Consider the following 18,242-nt stretch of genomic DNA (forward strand, 5'->3'; position numbering starts at 1 on the left):
ACAAGCCATAGACAGGATCAAGTGGAAAGACTGTGATCGACGGAGGGAGGAGGGAAGGCACTAAAATGAAAGGGGAAAGGCTTACTGGAGAAGGTGGGTTTTTAGCGGAGACTTGAAGGAAGCCTGGGAAAACAGAAGTAGGTGTCGGATGATGGTGGTTTGGACCGCAAAAGCTCATGAAATGATCGGCTGAGTAAGGCAGGGCGTGCAGAGCGATGCCCTCAGGGGCTGGCTTTCGTTCAGCATGATCACCTGAGCACCCAAGGGGCACCCTCCATCACAGGCTGTAGACTACTGGGGGCATCTGTAGAGACGCATTTCTGATTCCTCCTCATTCTCTCTCCTAGAAAGTCTTCACAAGGAGGTGCAGAGCCTGGCGTTTCTAGAAGTTGTATCAAAGCTCCGCAGCCACGAGAACAAAACCGTCGCCCAGCAGGCCTCCCTCACAGAGCAGAGGCTTACTGTGGACAGCTGAGGACGGCCCGCCCGCCGCCCAGCGTCCCCATCCTTCACCTGTGTCCTCCGTCCAGCTGCAGCTCCTGCCATGTCCTCCACTGTATCACTCGTGCATGCGTGTAATGTTCCCACACCAATGGAAGAACTGCTGTCGGTACCTTCCCAATGAGGTTTCTCAACCCATAGTTGGTGTGAACGTGAACCCGTCCGGACCAGTGTCTGCCCATAAGCCTTCTCCTCGTATTCTTGTGGCTTGAGTCCCACCAGTAGAATGTGCATGTTGTGATCTTCTAATGACATACATGTGGTACCACATGACAGCCCCTCGCCCCCCATAACTGCCGAAGAATTTACTGATAAATTAGAAACAGTCCAGTGTACAGCGAGACCGGTCTAGTGTGTGTGAGATTGGATGAAATAGGGAAAATAACAATAATAGTAATAATAATAATAATAATAATAATAATAATACATAGCTCCATTTTGGGTTCTTTGGAAGCACAATGACAAAAGAAATGTGTTGCTGCTCATTCACTGGTCTTGCCTATTAATGTCAAAGTCATGGTACCTAGAGCTAACAAATAAAATCCCAGTGCACTACACTTGACCCTGTGGCTTGTTTTCTAAACCATGCAGGATCTCCAAATGGCACCAACTTGGCCAAAGGCCCCCACGGGATTCATGCTGCACCAACTGATCATGGCATCCGGGGCCTGATGCTCAACACCTGGATGGCTTTCACAGTGACATGAAGTGGGGCTCTTCTTTTCACACAAGGAAACTGATGAGAACACATTTCTAGTGTATGACAACATCCTAGGCCATTTTTTAATCACTTAGTTATCCCTGTGTGCATAGAATCTCAAATCATCTCTGTACCCTTGTAACAGAACTTAATAGGATTAAGAGTAAAGATTGGGGGCAGCTAGGTGGTGCAGTGGAAAGAGCACCGGCCCTGGAGTCAGGAGTACCTGAGTTCAAATCCGGCCTCAGACACTTAACCCTAATTGCCTCCTTTAAAAAAAAAAAAAAAGAGTAAAGATTGGATTTCTCTAGACTAAGCAAGGGAAGGCTTAGGTAAGAGGGAGGACCATGTTCAGCTGTGAGAAAGAAATAAAACACCATAGCCAGCCCACAGTTCGCTTTGGAAGCAATACAGTAATCAGTGTTTCCTCAACTTTTCTCCTTTGTCAAGCCCTGTAGCAAGAAGGGATGCAGGTTTGATACGGACCTGCACCCCCAGTGATTGCTGTCCTCTTGTTCACACTCCATCCCCACCACCAACAGGTGATTCTGGAACCCTTGATATCACTCACAACCACCCAGGGGGTATCCCTTTGCCCTCCTGACTTGAGGATTAGCTTTCACCAGAAGTGGTTGAAAAGCCCAGAATGGGCTGCCAAGGAAAGCGAGACAACACACTCTTCTTCTCTCTGGGATGACTTCAGGACAGTCCTTGGCTTCTGACTCTAAAACAAACGTAATTCATTGAAAAGTTATCGAAATATTTAAAAACCAAGTTTGCAGACCCCTGGTTAAGAATTTTTGCTTTAGAGCTTGGCCGTATCAACATATGAATTATTATTGATAATGTATCAATAAACCTGATATCAAAATAGGTTAATATAACTTGATACATTCGTTCAGTAAATTGGCCCTCCCTGCCTTCTCTATTGCATACCCAAATCCGTACCATAAGCTACTTCTAAATTTTACTAATTTCACTGAGTCATAAAAGCAAATTATGTAAGAACAAGGAGTTATGAGAAGTCATCAGATCTAGCCCTAATTTGTTGGGACAATTAGAATTCTAGAGTTGCAATCAGGAAGACCTGAGTTCAAATGGGACATCGGACACTTAGCTGGGTGACCCTGCTCACCGAGCATCTGTCTGCCTCGGTTTCCTTGACTACAAAATGGGGATGATAACACTTACTAGGGTGGTTGCGAGGATCAAATGAGATAATCCTTGTGAAGTGCTTAGCACGGTTCCCCGGCTCTTAACAAATGCTTCTATCCTTCTTTCTGAAGGAAAACAAGCTCAAAGAAGAATCATTTGCCCAAGTTCACATGGCAACTATTTGGCGAGCCGGACTTGAACCCAGATTTTGTGACTTCCAGGACTTGCTGCTCTATCATGCCATCTTATTGATGAAATGATGGAACTCATAGTTCAGTAGACTTCAGGAATATATGTTCCTTTTGTTGTTGTTACATGCTTAATCTTGATGAAAGGGCACAGTAGCTAAAGCCCCAAAACAGAGTCCAGAGGAAAACATTTGACGGAAATCTCACCTTGTACCCACTCCCTAACAGAGAATTTGAATCAGAAGAACCTCAGAATCTATTCAGTCCAACCTATACCCAAATAGTCCCCAGCGGTCCTTCAAAGGGGCTATCCTCCCTTTACCTTGAATCACGGAATCACAAATTAGAAAGGACATCAGAGGACACCTCCCCATGGTCCCCATGGCACTGTTAGCCTTGATGAAAAGTTCTCAAGTCCCAGGAATTACGAAGTAGTTTGAATCAATGACCATTGGGGCGGGGACAACATGGGACTGCCTACCTTGTCATCAGGCCTAAAAGAGATCTTCATTTTATTTTTTTTTTTGAGGCAATTGGGGCTAAGTGACTTGCCCAGGGTCACACATCTAGTAAGTGTTAAGGGTCTGAGGCTGGATTTGAACTCAGGTCCTCCTGACTCCAGAGCCAGTACTTTATCCACTGTGCCAACCACCTACTCTGAGACCTTTACTTTAGAAGGTGAGTGACCTTTAGAGTGGCAGTGAGTGGAACCAAGGAGATATCAGTAAGCCATGCTCCCAACCTGGTGCTTGTATAAAGACATGGGAACATTAGAACCAGTGACAGAAAAAGTTCTTGAGGAAAGATTTTGCTTGGTACCTTGAGGAAACTGAACAGTAGAGCAGAGCTTCTGGAATAAAGAAGTCAACTGGAGTTACAATGATGGTTGCACATAACTTTGGTTGTGATCATTCTAAAATAATAGAAATAATTATTTACCTTTCATTATTAATCAGATGTACCCAGAGAAAACGACCAAATAGGAGCCTTCCATTCCACACTCAAAAGTCATAGAACTCTAAAAGTATTTTATTTCAATCTGAGGGTCAATTCTGGTGCCATCTTGCAACACCTATCCAAGTTTAGATGAAATCATACTTTGGATTTATTCCCCCATAAGTAACTTAAAGCCCAGCTTCACTACACCAACAACATTTTAGATGAACAAGTGGCAGATCTCATCCTCTGCGTCTGGGGCAACTGAGACAAAAAAATCATAAGACTGTAGATTTAAAACTAGAAAGTACCTTCAAAGTTGTCTACTCCAGTCAGCCCCCTTACTTTACACTTAAGGAATCTCACACTGAAGGGAGTTTAAATGATTTGTCCACAGTCACAAAGCTAATCAATGTTAGAGGTGGGATTTTAACCCAAGTCTCAACTCAAGTCCATCACTGTATCCATTACATTAAATACCTTATCCAGTTCCCCTGTATTTGAGCCAAAAGTGAACTCATCCTGTGGGTTCTTTTCGTTAGACTGTGCTGTCTTGAAAGTACCAGCAAATGTTGAAGGAACCCTCACTATGTTGGATACGTGCCTACACACAAGTGTGTGTACACACACACACACACACACACACACACACACACATATAGTATATACCATCCTAAAAAGTTCCTAGCTGTGTTATACACAATCTCATTCCCTAGTTTCTAGACTCGACTCTAATCTAAAACTACTATTAGATGCTGCCCACCATTCTGTGAAATTCAAAGCTTATTTTTTTGAGGTATTAATAAGCTAAAATGTTATCTGTCATCCCCCAAAATGAGCAGCTTTTGCAAATTTAAGAGCACGCTGGACTGAAAATTGAAACCTATCCTTCAAAAGGGACCACTATCCCTTGTGCAAATTGCTTGTGTAGATGCCTTAGGTCATCTGGTTTCAACCCTACAATCACAGACCTAGAGCTGACATGCATCTCTGAGGTTGGCTAGTTCAGTGCCATCATTGTACAAATAAAAAAACAAAGTATATTGAGTCCTCTCGTAAGGCTAACTTTGTAATCACAAAAAATATGTCATTTTCTTTGTTTTTTCTTTTGGTGGGGCAGTGAGGGTTAAGTGACTTGCCCAGGGTCACAGGACTAGTAAGGCCAGATTTGAACTCAGGTCCTCCTGAATCCAGGGCCAGTGCTCTATCCACTGTGCCACCAACTGCCCCAATATATCATTTTCAATCAAGAGATTGGACACAGCTTTAAACATTCCTAACCACCCTCACTTGTGACGATTGGATTTCCATCGTGTTTAATACCAAAAAGAACCTTGGGTGTCATCTGGTCCAAGCCTCTTTTTACAGATGAGGAAAGAAGCCTGGGGATGATAATTGACTTGCCAAAGGTCACACAAATTGTGTCAGAAGCAGAATCTGAACCTAGATCCTCTGCCTAGAGCCAGTGCTCTTTCCATTGCACCATGCTGGTTCTGTGTTCCAAGAATCTCTTGAATTAAGGCATTTTTTACATTAACAACAGTATATTTTGGCAGATTCATTGGATAATCTACATTCCCATGGGCACTTCTTTGAAAATAGGTATACATTGGGGTAGCTAGGTGGCACAGTGGATAGAGCACCGGCCCTGGAGTCAAGAAGACCTGAGTTCAAATTTATTTATTCACTTAACCTCTTTAAAAACCTCATTTATTCACTTAACTTCTTTAAAAAAGAATTTAAAAGGTACACATTTACTAAGAATCAACAGAAAATAATTAAATCAGAATAAATTAATTGATTAAAAATAGGTATACATTTACTAAAGATAATAGAATTAAATTATTCTTAATTATCTTACTTTAGAGAAATTTTAGCTCCAAGACCAAAAAAACCCCCCAAACAGACTGTTGTTCATTAGCCATGATAAATTAGCTCAGACAACTACTTAACAGGAGGAATTTAACTTGATTGATTGTACATGCTTCCTTTATACAGTATCTCCCTGCCCAACCACTTCTACCTATAGAATACAGGAAAGAACACTGGTCAGAAGACTTGGGTTATAGAATCAGCTCTGAGACCTACTGGGTATGGAACCTCCCTGAGCCTCAGTTTCCTTTTCTATAATCAAGGAAGCTACACAAGGTGGTGCCTAAGATCCATCCGTGTCATCTCTAATTGTCCCTGCTTCTATGACAGCAGAGCCAGATAGCAATAAGAGTAGCTGGTGTTTCTAGACACTGCTGTAGCACTTTAGACACTTTCTCTTGTTTGATTCTCACAACAGCCCTCTGCAGTGGGTAATTGTATGTATAGATGAGGAAAGTAAATCTGGGAGAGGCTAAATAACTACTCATCCAGGATCAAACAATTTCATGTCTGGGATAGGATTTGAACTCTGATTATCCCTACTTCAAGTCCAGACTCTCCACCCCACCACCTAGCTGCTCTACAACCTCCAAGGGGCTAGTCCTCCCATTAAACTGGGATGCTGAAATACTGGTCCCAACCATCTGACCCTAAAGATTTTCTCCTTCTGAATTCTAGAACCTCAAGAGAGAAGGAACCTTGGAGGGCATCCTACCTAATCCATCCCCAGACAAGAATTTTTTCTAGAACACACCTAGGCATCGAGCCTTTCCTTCGAGATTTCTAGTGGAGAGGAACTTACCCTTTCCCCCACAGCCCATTTCACTTCTGACCTCTCCAAGTTGTGACATCAGGGCTAAATTTCCTTCTTTGCAATCTCCAACCACTACTCCCATTTCTGCCCCTCTGGGACTGACCATAGAAGTTCTATGACATCATCACACACAGATGACAAGAAGAGAAGTTGAGGATCCTGGGTCTTCTATTTCCCTTTCCAGCCTTAAACCTTAGAGCATGTTTTTATAGCCATCTAGATTAGAGATCTAAAGATAAATAATAAATGCAAATAGAGCCAATAAAACTAGAGATTTCTCAGAAACAAGCCTGGTAGATCCCTTAAAGTAACAGCAAGAAATAATATCACAAAATCAAAGTCGCATCAAAATGCTTCCCTTTCTTTTTGTGAAACATAGCAGGTGACATCCCTGCCAAATAAAGTAGTGGTGACATTGGTCTGAGGAAGCAATTATGTTCCTATACAATTTGGCGTAGTGGACAGAGCAGTAATTCTGAAGATAGAACACCTGGGTTTGAGTCCCAGCCCTAACAACACAACCTGGGTGAAGTTCTGGGCTCTATTTCCTTATTTATAAAATGGAATCAATAATTCCTTACCTTCCAGGGTTTTTGTAAGATTTAAAGCACCGTGATGATCAACATTGATAGACAGCTCTTCTCAAGCAATACAAGGATCCAAAACAATTCCAAAAGATTCATGATGGAAAATGTTCTCCACATCCAGAAAGAGCGAATGCAGATAGGGGCATACTATTTTCACATTATATTTTTTCATGATTTTTCCTTTTGTTCTGTTTCTTTCACAACCTAATGTGGAAACATGTTGTACATGATTGCACATGTATAACCTATATCAGATTTGCTTGCTGTCTTGGAAAAGGGGGAGGAGAGGGAAAGAGGAAGAAAAATTTGGAACTCAAAATATTTCAAAAAATGAATATTGAAAATTGTCTTTACATGTAATCAGAAAAACACTATTTTAAAAAAGGATTTAAAGCACTAGACAAATTTTAATTGTATGATGAAATTTAGAGTTGGTAGGGACTTCACTGATCGTTCGTTCCCTCCCTCCCCTATTTTAAGAGGAGGCAGACTGGGACCAAGAGAGACACTTGCTCAATTTTGAATAATGCCAAACAGAACTGTTCATGTTTGCTGTCCAAGAATCTGACCCAAGAAGAGCTACATGGAAATGGAGACAATATCTTTTGTGCAGCTTCATTAAGTCTGAAGTTGTTGGTTTGCTGGTGTGTAAAATTGTTCTTTGTAACAGACTTTCTTGGTGACAGCTTGTGGCAGATTTCTAAATTATTACCTTAATTAAGGGAGAGAAGTCACAATGTTAATCTGCTTCTGTATGCTCAATTTAGACAAATATTTCTAATAAATTAAAAATACCCTGAGAGTAGTAGGATATCAGGACTATTAGATTCATTGCCTTTGCCCTATCATTGCCATACTTTCAAAACTACTATCTTTCCTTCTTCCACACTAATTGGAACACCTTTCTATAATCATACTTTAACTCTCCATACTTCCCTCAGCTGCAGGCTGGCTGGCCTTTTCCTCATCCTCTCCAAATTCCCTCTTCTGTGCTTTTCTTCAGTCTGTATTCTTTTCTCCCCTACCTTCCCCCCCACACCCTGTCCCCTTTCCGACAAATGTCTTCTTTCCTTCTGCCAGGTAATATCTTATAAAGCCCAATTCACACCCACCTCCTCTATGAATCCTTCCTGGATTCCTCCAGCCCCCACCCATCTCTCTCCCTTCTTTGAACTTGAATCTAAATGGTATCATTGGAGAGCTGTTCTCTAATTTTCTCCATTGTTTGTTTCATGTGTGTCTATTTTATTTCTTTGACTGAAATATGTAAGCTCTTTGAGGGCAAGGACCAAATTGTAGCTTTCTTCTCTATGCTTCACAGCACCTAGCATGGTGTTGGGCACAAGATGCATCAGATCACTGTACAAAAGAAAGCATTCACCATGAGAATATTTGACCATTTTATTGATAAAATTTTCAGTTGCTAACAAATTGCATATAAAATTATTTACTTCAAGTGAATACAGAATACTGCACAACTCTTCAAATGATTTCCATCATGAATTTAATAAAACATTCCTTAGAAAGTTACCCATTAAACAGTCTCACAGATGGCAAGATCATTTTTTCATCATTTAAAATGAATAGTAAGAAGCAGTGTGAACATGGCCTTCTCTATTGTAAAGTTTCCATTCCACCCATTTAAATCAGAGGACATAAAACCACATATTAATCTAATTATTCCACTGGGCTATGTCTGTCATAAGCCCTCCCACCACTTTTACTGCCTTCCATGGAAGACAGCCAACTGGTAAACTTCCCAAGATACCAGGTACGTGCTCCAATGACATGCAATCCACTTTTAACAGTACCCAACAGCCTTCTTGTTTTCACAGTCCATTCTGCAACTTCAATTTTTGAAGCCACATTCAGAGGACATATTTAACATATTCAAATGCATTCAACACACATTTTTGGGTATACAAAAGCCAAGAGGACATAGGCCCTGCCCTCCAAGTTTGTAGTCTAATAGGAAGGAGAAGACTTATGGACAGGTATGTATGAGACAAAAGAATGGGATAAGAGATTCATTCAAAGTTCTGTTTTAAAAAAAGAAAAAGGAAGGGAGGGAGGGAAGGAGGGGAAGGGAAGGGAAGGGAAGGGAAGGGAAGGGAAGGGAAGGGAAGGGAAGGGAAGGGAAGGGAAGGGAAGGGAAGGGAAGGGAAGGGAAGGGAAGGGAAGGGAAGGAGGGAGGAAGGGAGGGAAGGAGGTTAGGAAGGAAAGAAGGAAGTTAGGAAGGAAGGAAGTTAGGAAGGAAGGAAGTTAGGAAGGAAGGAAGGAAGGAAGGAAGGAAGGAAGGAAGGAAGGAAGTTAGGAAGGAAGTTAGGAAGGAAGTTAGGAAGGAAGGAAGTTAGGAAGGAAGGAAGTTAGGAAGGAAGGAAGGAAGGAAGGAAGGAAGGAAGGAAGGAAGGAAGGAAGGAAGGAAGGAAGGAAGGAAGGAAAGGGAAGGAAGGAAAAGGAAGGAAAGAGAAGGGAAGGAAAGGAAAGGAGGGAGGAAGAAAAGAGAGATGTTTCTGAGATCAAGGAAGTAGCACCTGAGCTGGACCTTGAGAGGTTAGTATTTCAACAGGTGGAAATGTAGTTGGAGTGTCTTGTGGACCGAGGGGACAAACTCTAAGAATTCAGACATAGGCTACAGAAGGACCATATTGGGGAACTGCAAGTCATCGCTACAAGGAAGAGTTTGTAAAGGGCAACAATGGGAAGTGAGATTGAAAAGGCAGGTTGGTGGCAGGCTGGGGAGGACTTTAAATGCCAGGAAATCCCATGGTCACAGAAGGCTTGTGAACAGGAGAGTGATTCAGTCAAACCTGTGCCTGAATAAATGTATTTTGCCAGTTATAGAAAGGTTGTATCAGAGAGGAAAGACACTCAGTTTAAGGACACCAATTAGGAAGCTATTTCAGCAAGACCTGGAAAAGATATGATGAGATCTTGTACCAGGATACAAAACAATGTTGTGTTTTCTTTTTTCCAACTGCATGCTGTGTGTGGGGGGGGGGGGACTCCGGGTGAAGAGCACTACATAAAATGGACAACATTCTTGGCGTGTGGGTTAGACTTGCTAGATTGTTCTTTCCCCCCTCATTTTTATTCTTCATTAGAAGGGATGACTATCAGAGGGGGAAGGGAATCTTGTAGGTGATGGCAAAACAAAAAATGGTTAATAAAATGCATTTAAAAAGTCAAATTACAAATGGAGACGGAGGGCATATCTCACCACCCTTCTAGAAGTATGGGTTGGTAAAGGGAGCCAGATGAAAATCTGCATTAATGTAGCACATTCAACCCCTTCCACAAATTTCCTCTAAGGCTGCTTCACCAATCCCAACTAAACTGTGTGTGTGTGTGTGTGTGTGTGTGTGTGTGTGTGTGTGTGTGTGTGTGTGTGTGTGTGTGTTTTGACTGGGGAGGATTCACCCTCTGGGTAAGCAGATACATCTTTTTGCCTTTCCTTCAGAAACATCAGAAGCCGATAGGTAACCAATCAAATGGACACTGCACTTGGAGGCTGAGAGAGTCCTTTCCTCACCACACTGGGGGTAGGAGTCAGAGAGATAAAGTGATTTGTCCAGGGTTGCACAGCTAGTCTCTGATCCCAAACTCTTGACTCAAATGTCTACAAGCAGTCTTAACCACCTCCATAAGGTGCAACCAGTTAGCTAACAGAATGACTACTTAGGGTATTGGAGAGCAAAGGGAGGGGAGGTTGGGTCAGCCCTTTGAGGAATATACAAGTCCCAGCAGCAGCAGGTGTAGGCACAGCAAGGTCAAAAGACCCAATGAAAGAGCTGATACTTTCTCCAGATCTTTTAATAACAAGAAGTATTAGCTATCTTAATTTCAACATTACGAAAAAAAAAAAAAGCAACATACGCCGGAAGCCCAGATCTGCGTTGTGGCCAAGAGATTCTCCCAAACAAAACCTATGCCCCCTTTCCCATACAATGTAGTGCTTACCAAAACTCCAGGAGGTGAAGTCCTCAAACCCAACCCCTCCCCCACCCCCCCAAAGTACCGTGTCCCTTTGGAACTTTGAAGGGAACTGGATTATTTTCACTTCTCTGTGATGTCTTTTTAGTTCAGTTACATGTAATTCTCCACTGTGGACACTAGAGGGCAGGGCAGTAAAGCATTCCTCATTCCAGTGCTTAAAAAGGACCCCATCCTATTCCCAGATTGGGGAGGGGAAAAAAATTCTGTGCCTCCGCAGGACATAGATGGAGGAAGAGCAGGAAGCAGTGAGCTCTCATTTTATTTGATGTGGGGGAGAAATCTTGGTCTAGCCTGCCCTTCCTTCTGATTCACTTTAATGGCCAGATCCAGGAAATGTAGGCAACAATGGATGGTGTTGGTTCTCTGAGGAGTGTGGCTTGTCTGGGGCATTCAGCTCATCATGTACTGACTTAGGAAGGCCTTCTTCCATAAAACACCTAATACTAAACAAGCAGTAACCAAAAAAAAAAAAGCATTATCATATCAGAGGAGAAACTACAATAAGGGAACTAATGCAACAAAATGTCTTTAAGTGATTTTTAATTTTCTGAACTCCTTAAATCAGGCTTTCTAAAGGTCTTATTGGAACATCAAACAAGAAAATCTAACAAAAAGGGGAGAGAGGTATAGGCAGCTAGAAAATGGTTATTGATTGGGAGGACTCTATTGCCTGCCTATCACCATTAATCTAAAGTACTTTCCATCTTCCAGGACCCAACTGCCTCATCTGTTGTTACCTGTACACTCTGTATGGATTTTCCCCCACAGAAAAACCAACACACAGTACTTCCCATGTGGCTCAAAGTGCTTGGCTTCCCACCAGCAGAGAAAGAAAAGGCTTGAAAACAAATACCACCACCACCCCCATTGAGGGTGCCAGAAATGAAATTCAACTGACCAGTTTTCATGGAAAAGTGCCCGGGGTCTTCTTTGGAAGTCTACACAGGATTTCCCTAGAGAAGAGTTCCTCAAAATGAAATCCAAAAACAGCTGGAAGGGACCTTTTTAGGTCACCAGTATTCAGTATTTCCATTGTCTCTGGTCACAGACTTCTATTCACTGTGGCTGCAAATGGTCTGAGCTACATAAGATGGCCAAGAGTAAACTCACTCCTATAATATTTCCATCCCATCCCCCAGCTAATGCAAGTATTTTGCATAATGAGAAAAGGTCAACTGACCTACATCTCAGAACTTTCTTGGGAAAGCATTATTAAAATCTGCAAGAAGAGGAAAAAAGGTGGTAGAGTTATAAATAGGCATAGGGACTAGTTTTCCACGAGCACAATTCTTTTATAAATACAGGTCATCACCTTTCAATCTTAAGAGAGTAGCTTAGAGTATTAAATCACTTGCCCACTGAGGTCAAGGTCGGGATTGAACCCAAGTCTTCCGGGGTTGGAGGCCAGCTCTCTATCCACTAAATCACACTGCCTCTCCAGATCTATCAAGAATAATTATTAATTAACAGTAGGCATAAAGAATCTAACCATGGCACAGAATGATAGAGAAAGGGAAGGGGGATTAATCATCCCATCTTATGTGAGGGCTGGATCACTTAGCACTATGGACCAGCGCGAGGAAGAAAGACTAATTTAATCGGGATGTTCAAAACAGTAAAAGGATGAGCCCAAGAAAATACTTTAAACTCTCAAGAAAATAAGCGCAAAACTCTTTGAATAGTTTCAATTACTCCTTTTCCAGCTTCCGTGAAAGAGAGTCCCTGCAGGCAACCATGGGATATGTGCAATTATATGGAGTCCTAGAGTGCCCCCCTATTATGAATGCCCAGGCTCCCAGGGAAGTCACAACAACGACAGCTGAGAAGGGGTCTTGTCTCCTCCTCTACCCCACCCTTAGGGAAAGTGAATTGGGGAATCACCTCAGCTTCATAAAGGGAAGATGAAGAAAAACATAACACTGTGAAAAGGTGGAACCAGGTTTATTAAGGACGATCTTTATTACAAACACTTTCCGAGTGTAAAAAATGATGGGTGATTAAAAAAATGAAGCTCACGTGGACTTGCTGTTGGTTTTTTGCTGCATTCGCTGAAGGGGAGGGATGGTGCCTGAAAATGAGTCTAAAGATAAAATGGAGTTCATGAGGTAATTAATGGAATAAAGGCAAAAGTGCAACTTGGTAGACTCAAGTCTTCACCGCCAGGGGATGATGTGACTCAATTATAATTTGGGGGCTGGAGATGGACTATATTACTAGGACATGGAATGAACCTTTCTATCTAACTATACAAGTACGGATAGACACACACACACACATGCACACCCATACACACGCCCAAAATATGGAATAGATTACTATTTAGAAGAAGGTTGTGGATGGAGCATTTTCTCCTTTTTATGAGCATTTCAAAAATTGATCATTCCTAGGGCTGGGACGGGGGGGGGGGGGGGGGGGGCCAAAATGGAAAAACCCAAGCTCAATCTCTAGCCAAAGCGCACCAGCCAAATGGCAATCTGGAATGACAGCATGCTATAGGAGAGGTCCCTGGCACCGGTAGCATCCCTGCTGCCCAGGGGGAAAATGCCCTGATAGACACTTACACAAGGAACTGGTGAATGAAAGCCTGGAGGCTTTCTCTGGCCTTCTTACTGGCACTGGGGCATGTTGGGTTGGCAGCACCAAGGCAGTGTCATAGGGCCCTTCCTGTGGACTTAAGACAGCAGGCCTGGCTCCTGACACTTGTGCTTCATTAACATTCTAGCCGTTAAGTCTCCTGGAAGAGGACGGAGGTAACTGGAGACCACACACAGACACAGACAGACACACACACACAATTTCTTTCTTTTCATTAGAAAAAAAGAAAACAAGTCTTTTGAGCCTATTGGGGCTGCTTCCCGTTGGCATTTAATTCCATTTGGGGAAAGGAAGGAAAGAAGGAAGGAAGGAGTGGAGAGGGGGAGGGGTCATGAGAAAAGACCCCAGAGACAGTGTGGCTGAGTTCCTGGAAGCATTTCGTGTGTCAAGGCTGATCCCTTCACTTTGAGGATGGGGGGAATGAGCCAGAACTTCCCACAGCCATGCAGTAAAAAAAGAAATGGGTCAGCTCTGACCAAATTACAGTTTGGAATATTTCTGGGAGTGTTGGGACATTAGGAGTGGGAGTAATGGCTGGTGGATCTCAAGTCACAATTCATGCAGGTAAGAATCATTAAAAAAGAGAAGTCAAAGTTTCAGCTGAAAAAGATGTTTTAAAGGAAAATTTAAAAGAATTGTATCAAAGCCTTAGTCCCCTAAACCCCAAATAAAGAGTATTCCAGAAGTTTCCAGAGAATACAGCAACTTATTTTTTTGGGGGGTGGCAGCAACATTAGGTAACACTATTTCATTTAATACAATTTCTTCTCCTATTTCCATTTGAAATCAACCCCATGCTTGCTTAGGAAGATTGCTCGGCTAAGATACGGCACCCTGAAGTCTTCCAACTCACTGGCTCAGTGCAGATGTCATATTGATTCCCTTCCCTGGCAAAAGGGGAAGGGCCTGGAACAGAAGGTGATGCTTCTCATGAGTTATTTAAGGAGTCCGTTCACCAATTCTGGAGCAAGACACTTAAAAGACCCAAGTCATTTTCTTCTTGGTTTCTTCTTGGTTCTTAGAGGTTCCTAACATGTACAGTGGAGATGAAAAAAAAAATGTCCCTTGTCATTTTAGAAAAGATTGCAGTTCCTTTCATCTGTGCACAAAATGACTGTCCCTCCTGGGTATGATAAAGACACCTTCCGCCACCTCTGACAGCCCTCAGATAACACAAGGAGAGAAGAGACAAACCAGCATTTTCCACAGATCGCAATGTGATTCTGTTTCCATTTACGCACATCTGTTGGAGTTTTCTTGTTGGTAAGTGTCCAACTAACTGTTCACAAACCACGGCTACAGTAGATGCACGGTTCACCAGCTTTCAAACGGGTCATTTTTAAAAAAATTGAAATCTGTCAGTGAGCAGCAGCAGGTCCTAATAACCCTCCCTAGGTTCACCCCCACAGAAGCAATTTCATGGCAATACCAGCCTTTAGGACTGCAGACTGCAAGCATCGTCAGTGATATTGGGCGCTTGGCATCAGCATAGCAGACTGGAGTCAGGGAAGGGTCTCAGGAGTCCAGTGTCTTACAGTGGTCAGTTCATTCAGCAGTTCTACCAGCTGGCCCTGACAGCTTCAATGTCACTAACCAAATTCTGGGCTAGGCATATTCCAAAAATCTGGAAAAAGAAGAAAGAGCAAAAGCATCAGAGGAAGGGGTTGGGTTTCCTGGGGTTTTTCTTCATTTCTTTTTGCTTAAAACTCATCTTAAAAGGAAAATCTCTCACATTCAGGTCAAGAAAAGTAGAGCTCTATCATGACTAGGTTTAGAGACAGGAACTCCCTGTATTAGCTTTAAGCTCCCAAGAAGGAAAAAGCAAAGCCATCAGACCAGTGGTGTAAAACACTACCCCCATCCCCAGACAGAGGGGTGATGGAATAAATATGCAGAACAAGACACTTGTTCTTGGACACAGCTCAGGTGAGAATTTATTTTATTTGACAATGAATATTTGTTAGTTTTTTTTTTCTTTTTTTCTGGGGGGGGGGTGGTGCTTCCATGTTCCAAGAATCTTTTTTGTTTTGTTTTTGTGGGGCAATGGGGGTTAAGTGACTTGCCCAGGGTCACACAGCTAGTAAGTGTCAAGTGTCTGAGGCCAGATTTGAACTCAGGTACTCCTGAATCCAGGGCCAGTGCTTTATCCACTGTGCCATCTAGCCGCCCCTCCAAGAATCTTTTAAACTAAGAAATGTCTTACTTTAATGAAGTTGTAGAAAATTATACTAAATAGCTCACATTAATACTGGTTCTTTGAAAATGGGCTCAAATTTTAATTAATTCATTTTGACTAAATATGCAGAATTAAAATATACATTGGTTATTTTGGGAAGATTTTTAACTCAAAGCAAAAAAAAAATACCCAAATTGTTGTGCATTAGACATGGTAAATTTACTCAGTCCGTTAAGTCTGTTTGCAGGTAAAATTTAACTTGTCTGATTATATACATCCTCCTGTCCAACTACTTCTATCCCTGGACTTGCAGTCTGAAGACTTGGGCTAATCTCAGCTCTGCCACTTACAAAGTGTGTGACCCTGGAAGGGAGGGAGGGAAGGAGAAAGGAAAGAAGGATGGATGGAAGGAAGGAGAGAAGAATGGAGGGAAGAAAGGAAAAAGGGAAGGATGGGGGAAGGAAGGGAGGAAGGAAGGAAGGAAGGGAATAACCACTGAACAAATTGTGATACAGGAATGTAATAGAATATTATTACAACATAAGAAAAGAGGAATAAGGGATTCAGAAAAATGCATGAAAAAGATAAACAAACTGGTACAGATGGAAAAAAAGCAAGAAAAGAAGAATAATTTGCATGACGATGCCAATAATATGAAGGAAGACAACTTAGAAAGACCTCAGAACTGTCATCAGAGCAGCAATAAATGACTTCCAATGACAGATCACCAAACATACCTCACACCTTGAAAGATAACTGAACAGCAATTCAGAATGATGCATTTTCAAACTTGGCCAGTGTGTTGATCTGTTTTATTGAACTCTAAGCATTTGTTATAAGGGAGGGCTTCTATGGGAGCAAGGAGGGGGTAGTGATGGCAGGTATAGGGACACAGGGAGTAGTGATAAACAGGACCAAAAATCATTAATAAACCATTTTCTTAAAATGTACAGTACCCAAAAAAAATACAGAAGGGGGATACAAATGAATAGAGCTGTTTCATTATTCTGTTAAAATAATTTTTAAAGCCTATAGTACATTGAAATGTGTGTTAAGCTTACAATTTTAAAAAAGGGTAATTTTAACATTAATACCAAACAAAAATCGAATGTACCCGATTAGCTATACCATGATTAGGAACATTTTCATCATCTATATAGGTAGTAATTATAGCAAACCAGGGAAACTTGCAGATCATACCTCTATTGTCACTTCTCTAAGCATTGCTCTATGGCTTCCAATTAATTTATACATGAAGCTTGAGGATTATTTGGTGAATATGCTTTTTTACTGCAGTGTATGCCAAAATTTATCATTTCTAATTAGGATTCCCTTGGCACTTTTTATATGTTTTAAGTTATTCAGCAAATATGACTAAGTAATATCCAAAGCAGACTTAACTCTCCAACTTGGGAAAGGCTTGTAGTGAATCCATCAACATCTCATATACACTGTATCAAGACTTCTGATGGACCAGGAGCTGATGGAGGGAGACAGGAGTGGGGGGGTGAGGGGGACATTTCAATATTCCAAGGATCTATAATTCTTGTGTCCCAGATATGATTCACTCTTCCACCAACCAGGTGAAAAAAGTCACAAAATTCAGGCTGATCCAAGGACAACAGACAATCATCATTAGGCCCATCCTTAAAGCTTCCACTAAAGTCCTCTTCCAATGCCTTATTGGGATTAGTGACCCTGGACTATGAAAGATTCTGCCCAGGCATAACAAGTCCCTGCTGTCAAAGGAAGTTATGATCTACTTGAAAAGGTAGAACATATACAAGACTCTAAGAATATTCTTTATCAACTCTTCATCTTATTCACTCCAACCAGATGCTAAGTCTTGCTGATTCTTCCCAACTTGTCTTGAATATAGGCCCTTCTTCCCACTCACATCACAACTATCCTAATTTAGGTACCCATAATGAATGGGCTGTTCCAATGGACTGTCCCAATAGCTTCCTAACTGGTCACCCTGTCTCCAGTCTCTCCATTCTCTCAACAGTTTTCCTACACAGCTGTCAAATGTATATTTTTACAGCATAGGTCTAATTACTCACTCTCTTGCACAAGAAGTTCCTCTTGTATCCAGGATAAAATATAAATTCTGTTATTTGGCATGGAAGGCCCTATATTGTCTGGTTCCAAACTAAGCTGGTTACACATCCATCCATCCATCCATCCATCCATCCATCCATCCATCCATCCATCCATCCATCCATCCATCCATCCATCCATCCATCCATCCATCCATCCATCCAATCAATCAATGTATCCATCCATCCATCTCTCTCTCTATATAGATATATCTATAGATATCTATCTATATCTCTGTCTCTATCTCTATCTCTATGCCCTCCACCCCCTCCATGCTTTTGTCTACTGGCCTACTTGCTTCCTATCTGTGCCTTCACCTAAGTTTTGCCCCCTCACACCCGCCCTCTTGACTACAGCCCCTCAAGGCTTAGCTCAAGTGCTCTCTTATAAGGGACCTGTCCTGATTTCTGATATGAAGCAGGAAGATAGCACAATGGATCTACACCTAGAATCAGAAAGACCTGAATTCAAATTTGTCCCCAGACACTTCTTCACTGTGTGACCCTGGACAAGTCACTCAGTTTCTGTCTGCCTCAGTTTCCTTATCTATAAAATGAAGATAATAATCACACCTACCTCCCAGGGTTGTTGTATGGATCAAATGAGCTAGCTGTAAAGTCTC

The 18,242-nt window shown here is 42.0% G+C and overlaps 2 protein-coding genes across 6 annotated transcripts in view; one reads left to right on the forward strand and one right to left on the reverse strand.

Moving 5' to 3' along the window:
* The window catches only part of RAP1GDS1 (Rap1 GTPase-GDP dissociation stimulator 1), a 214,137-nt gene extending 213,079 nt beyond the window's left edge, over window positions 1-1,058 (forward strand). For all 4 annotated transcript variants that reach the window (XM_043972756.1, XM_043972753.1, XM_043972754.1 and 1 more), the window contains one exon: window positions 348-1,058. In XM_043972756.1, the coding sequence (XP_043828691.1) occupies window positions 348-475 (128 nt within the window). In that variant the 3' untranslated portion in view covers window positions 476-1,058. The remainder of the gene's footprint in view (window positions 1-347) is intronic.
* An 11,613-nt stretch (window positions 1,059-12,671) lies between these two features.
* The window catches only part of TSPAN5 (tetraspanin 5), a 219,703-nt gene continuing 214,132 nt past the window's right edge, over window positions 12,672-18,242 (reverse strand). For both annotated transcript variants that reach the window (XM_043971231.1, XM_043971230.1), the window contains one exon: window positions 12,672-14,968. In XM_043971231.1, coding sequence (XP_043827166.1) covers window positions 14,903-14,968 — 66 coding nt within the window. In that variant the 3' untranslated portion in view covers window positions 12,672-14,902. The remainder of the gene's footprint in view (window positions 14,969-18,242) is intronic.

Source organism: Dromiciops gliroides, chromosome 6 (assembly GCF_019393635.1).
Source record: "Dromiciops gliroides isolate mDroGli1 chromosome 6, mDroGli1.pri, whole genome shotgun sequence".
NCBI classification, from domain to species: domain Eukaryota; kingdom Metazoa; phylum Chordata; class Mammalia; order Microbiotheria; family Microbiotheriidae; genus Dromiciops; species Dromiciops gliroides.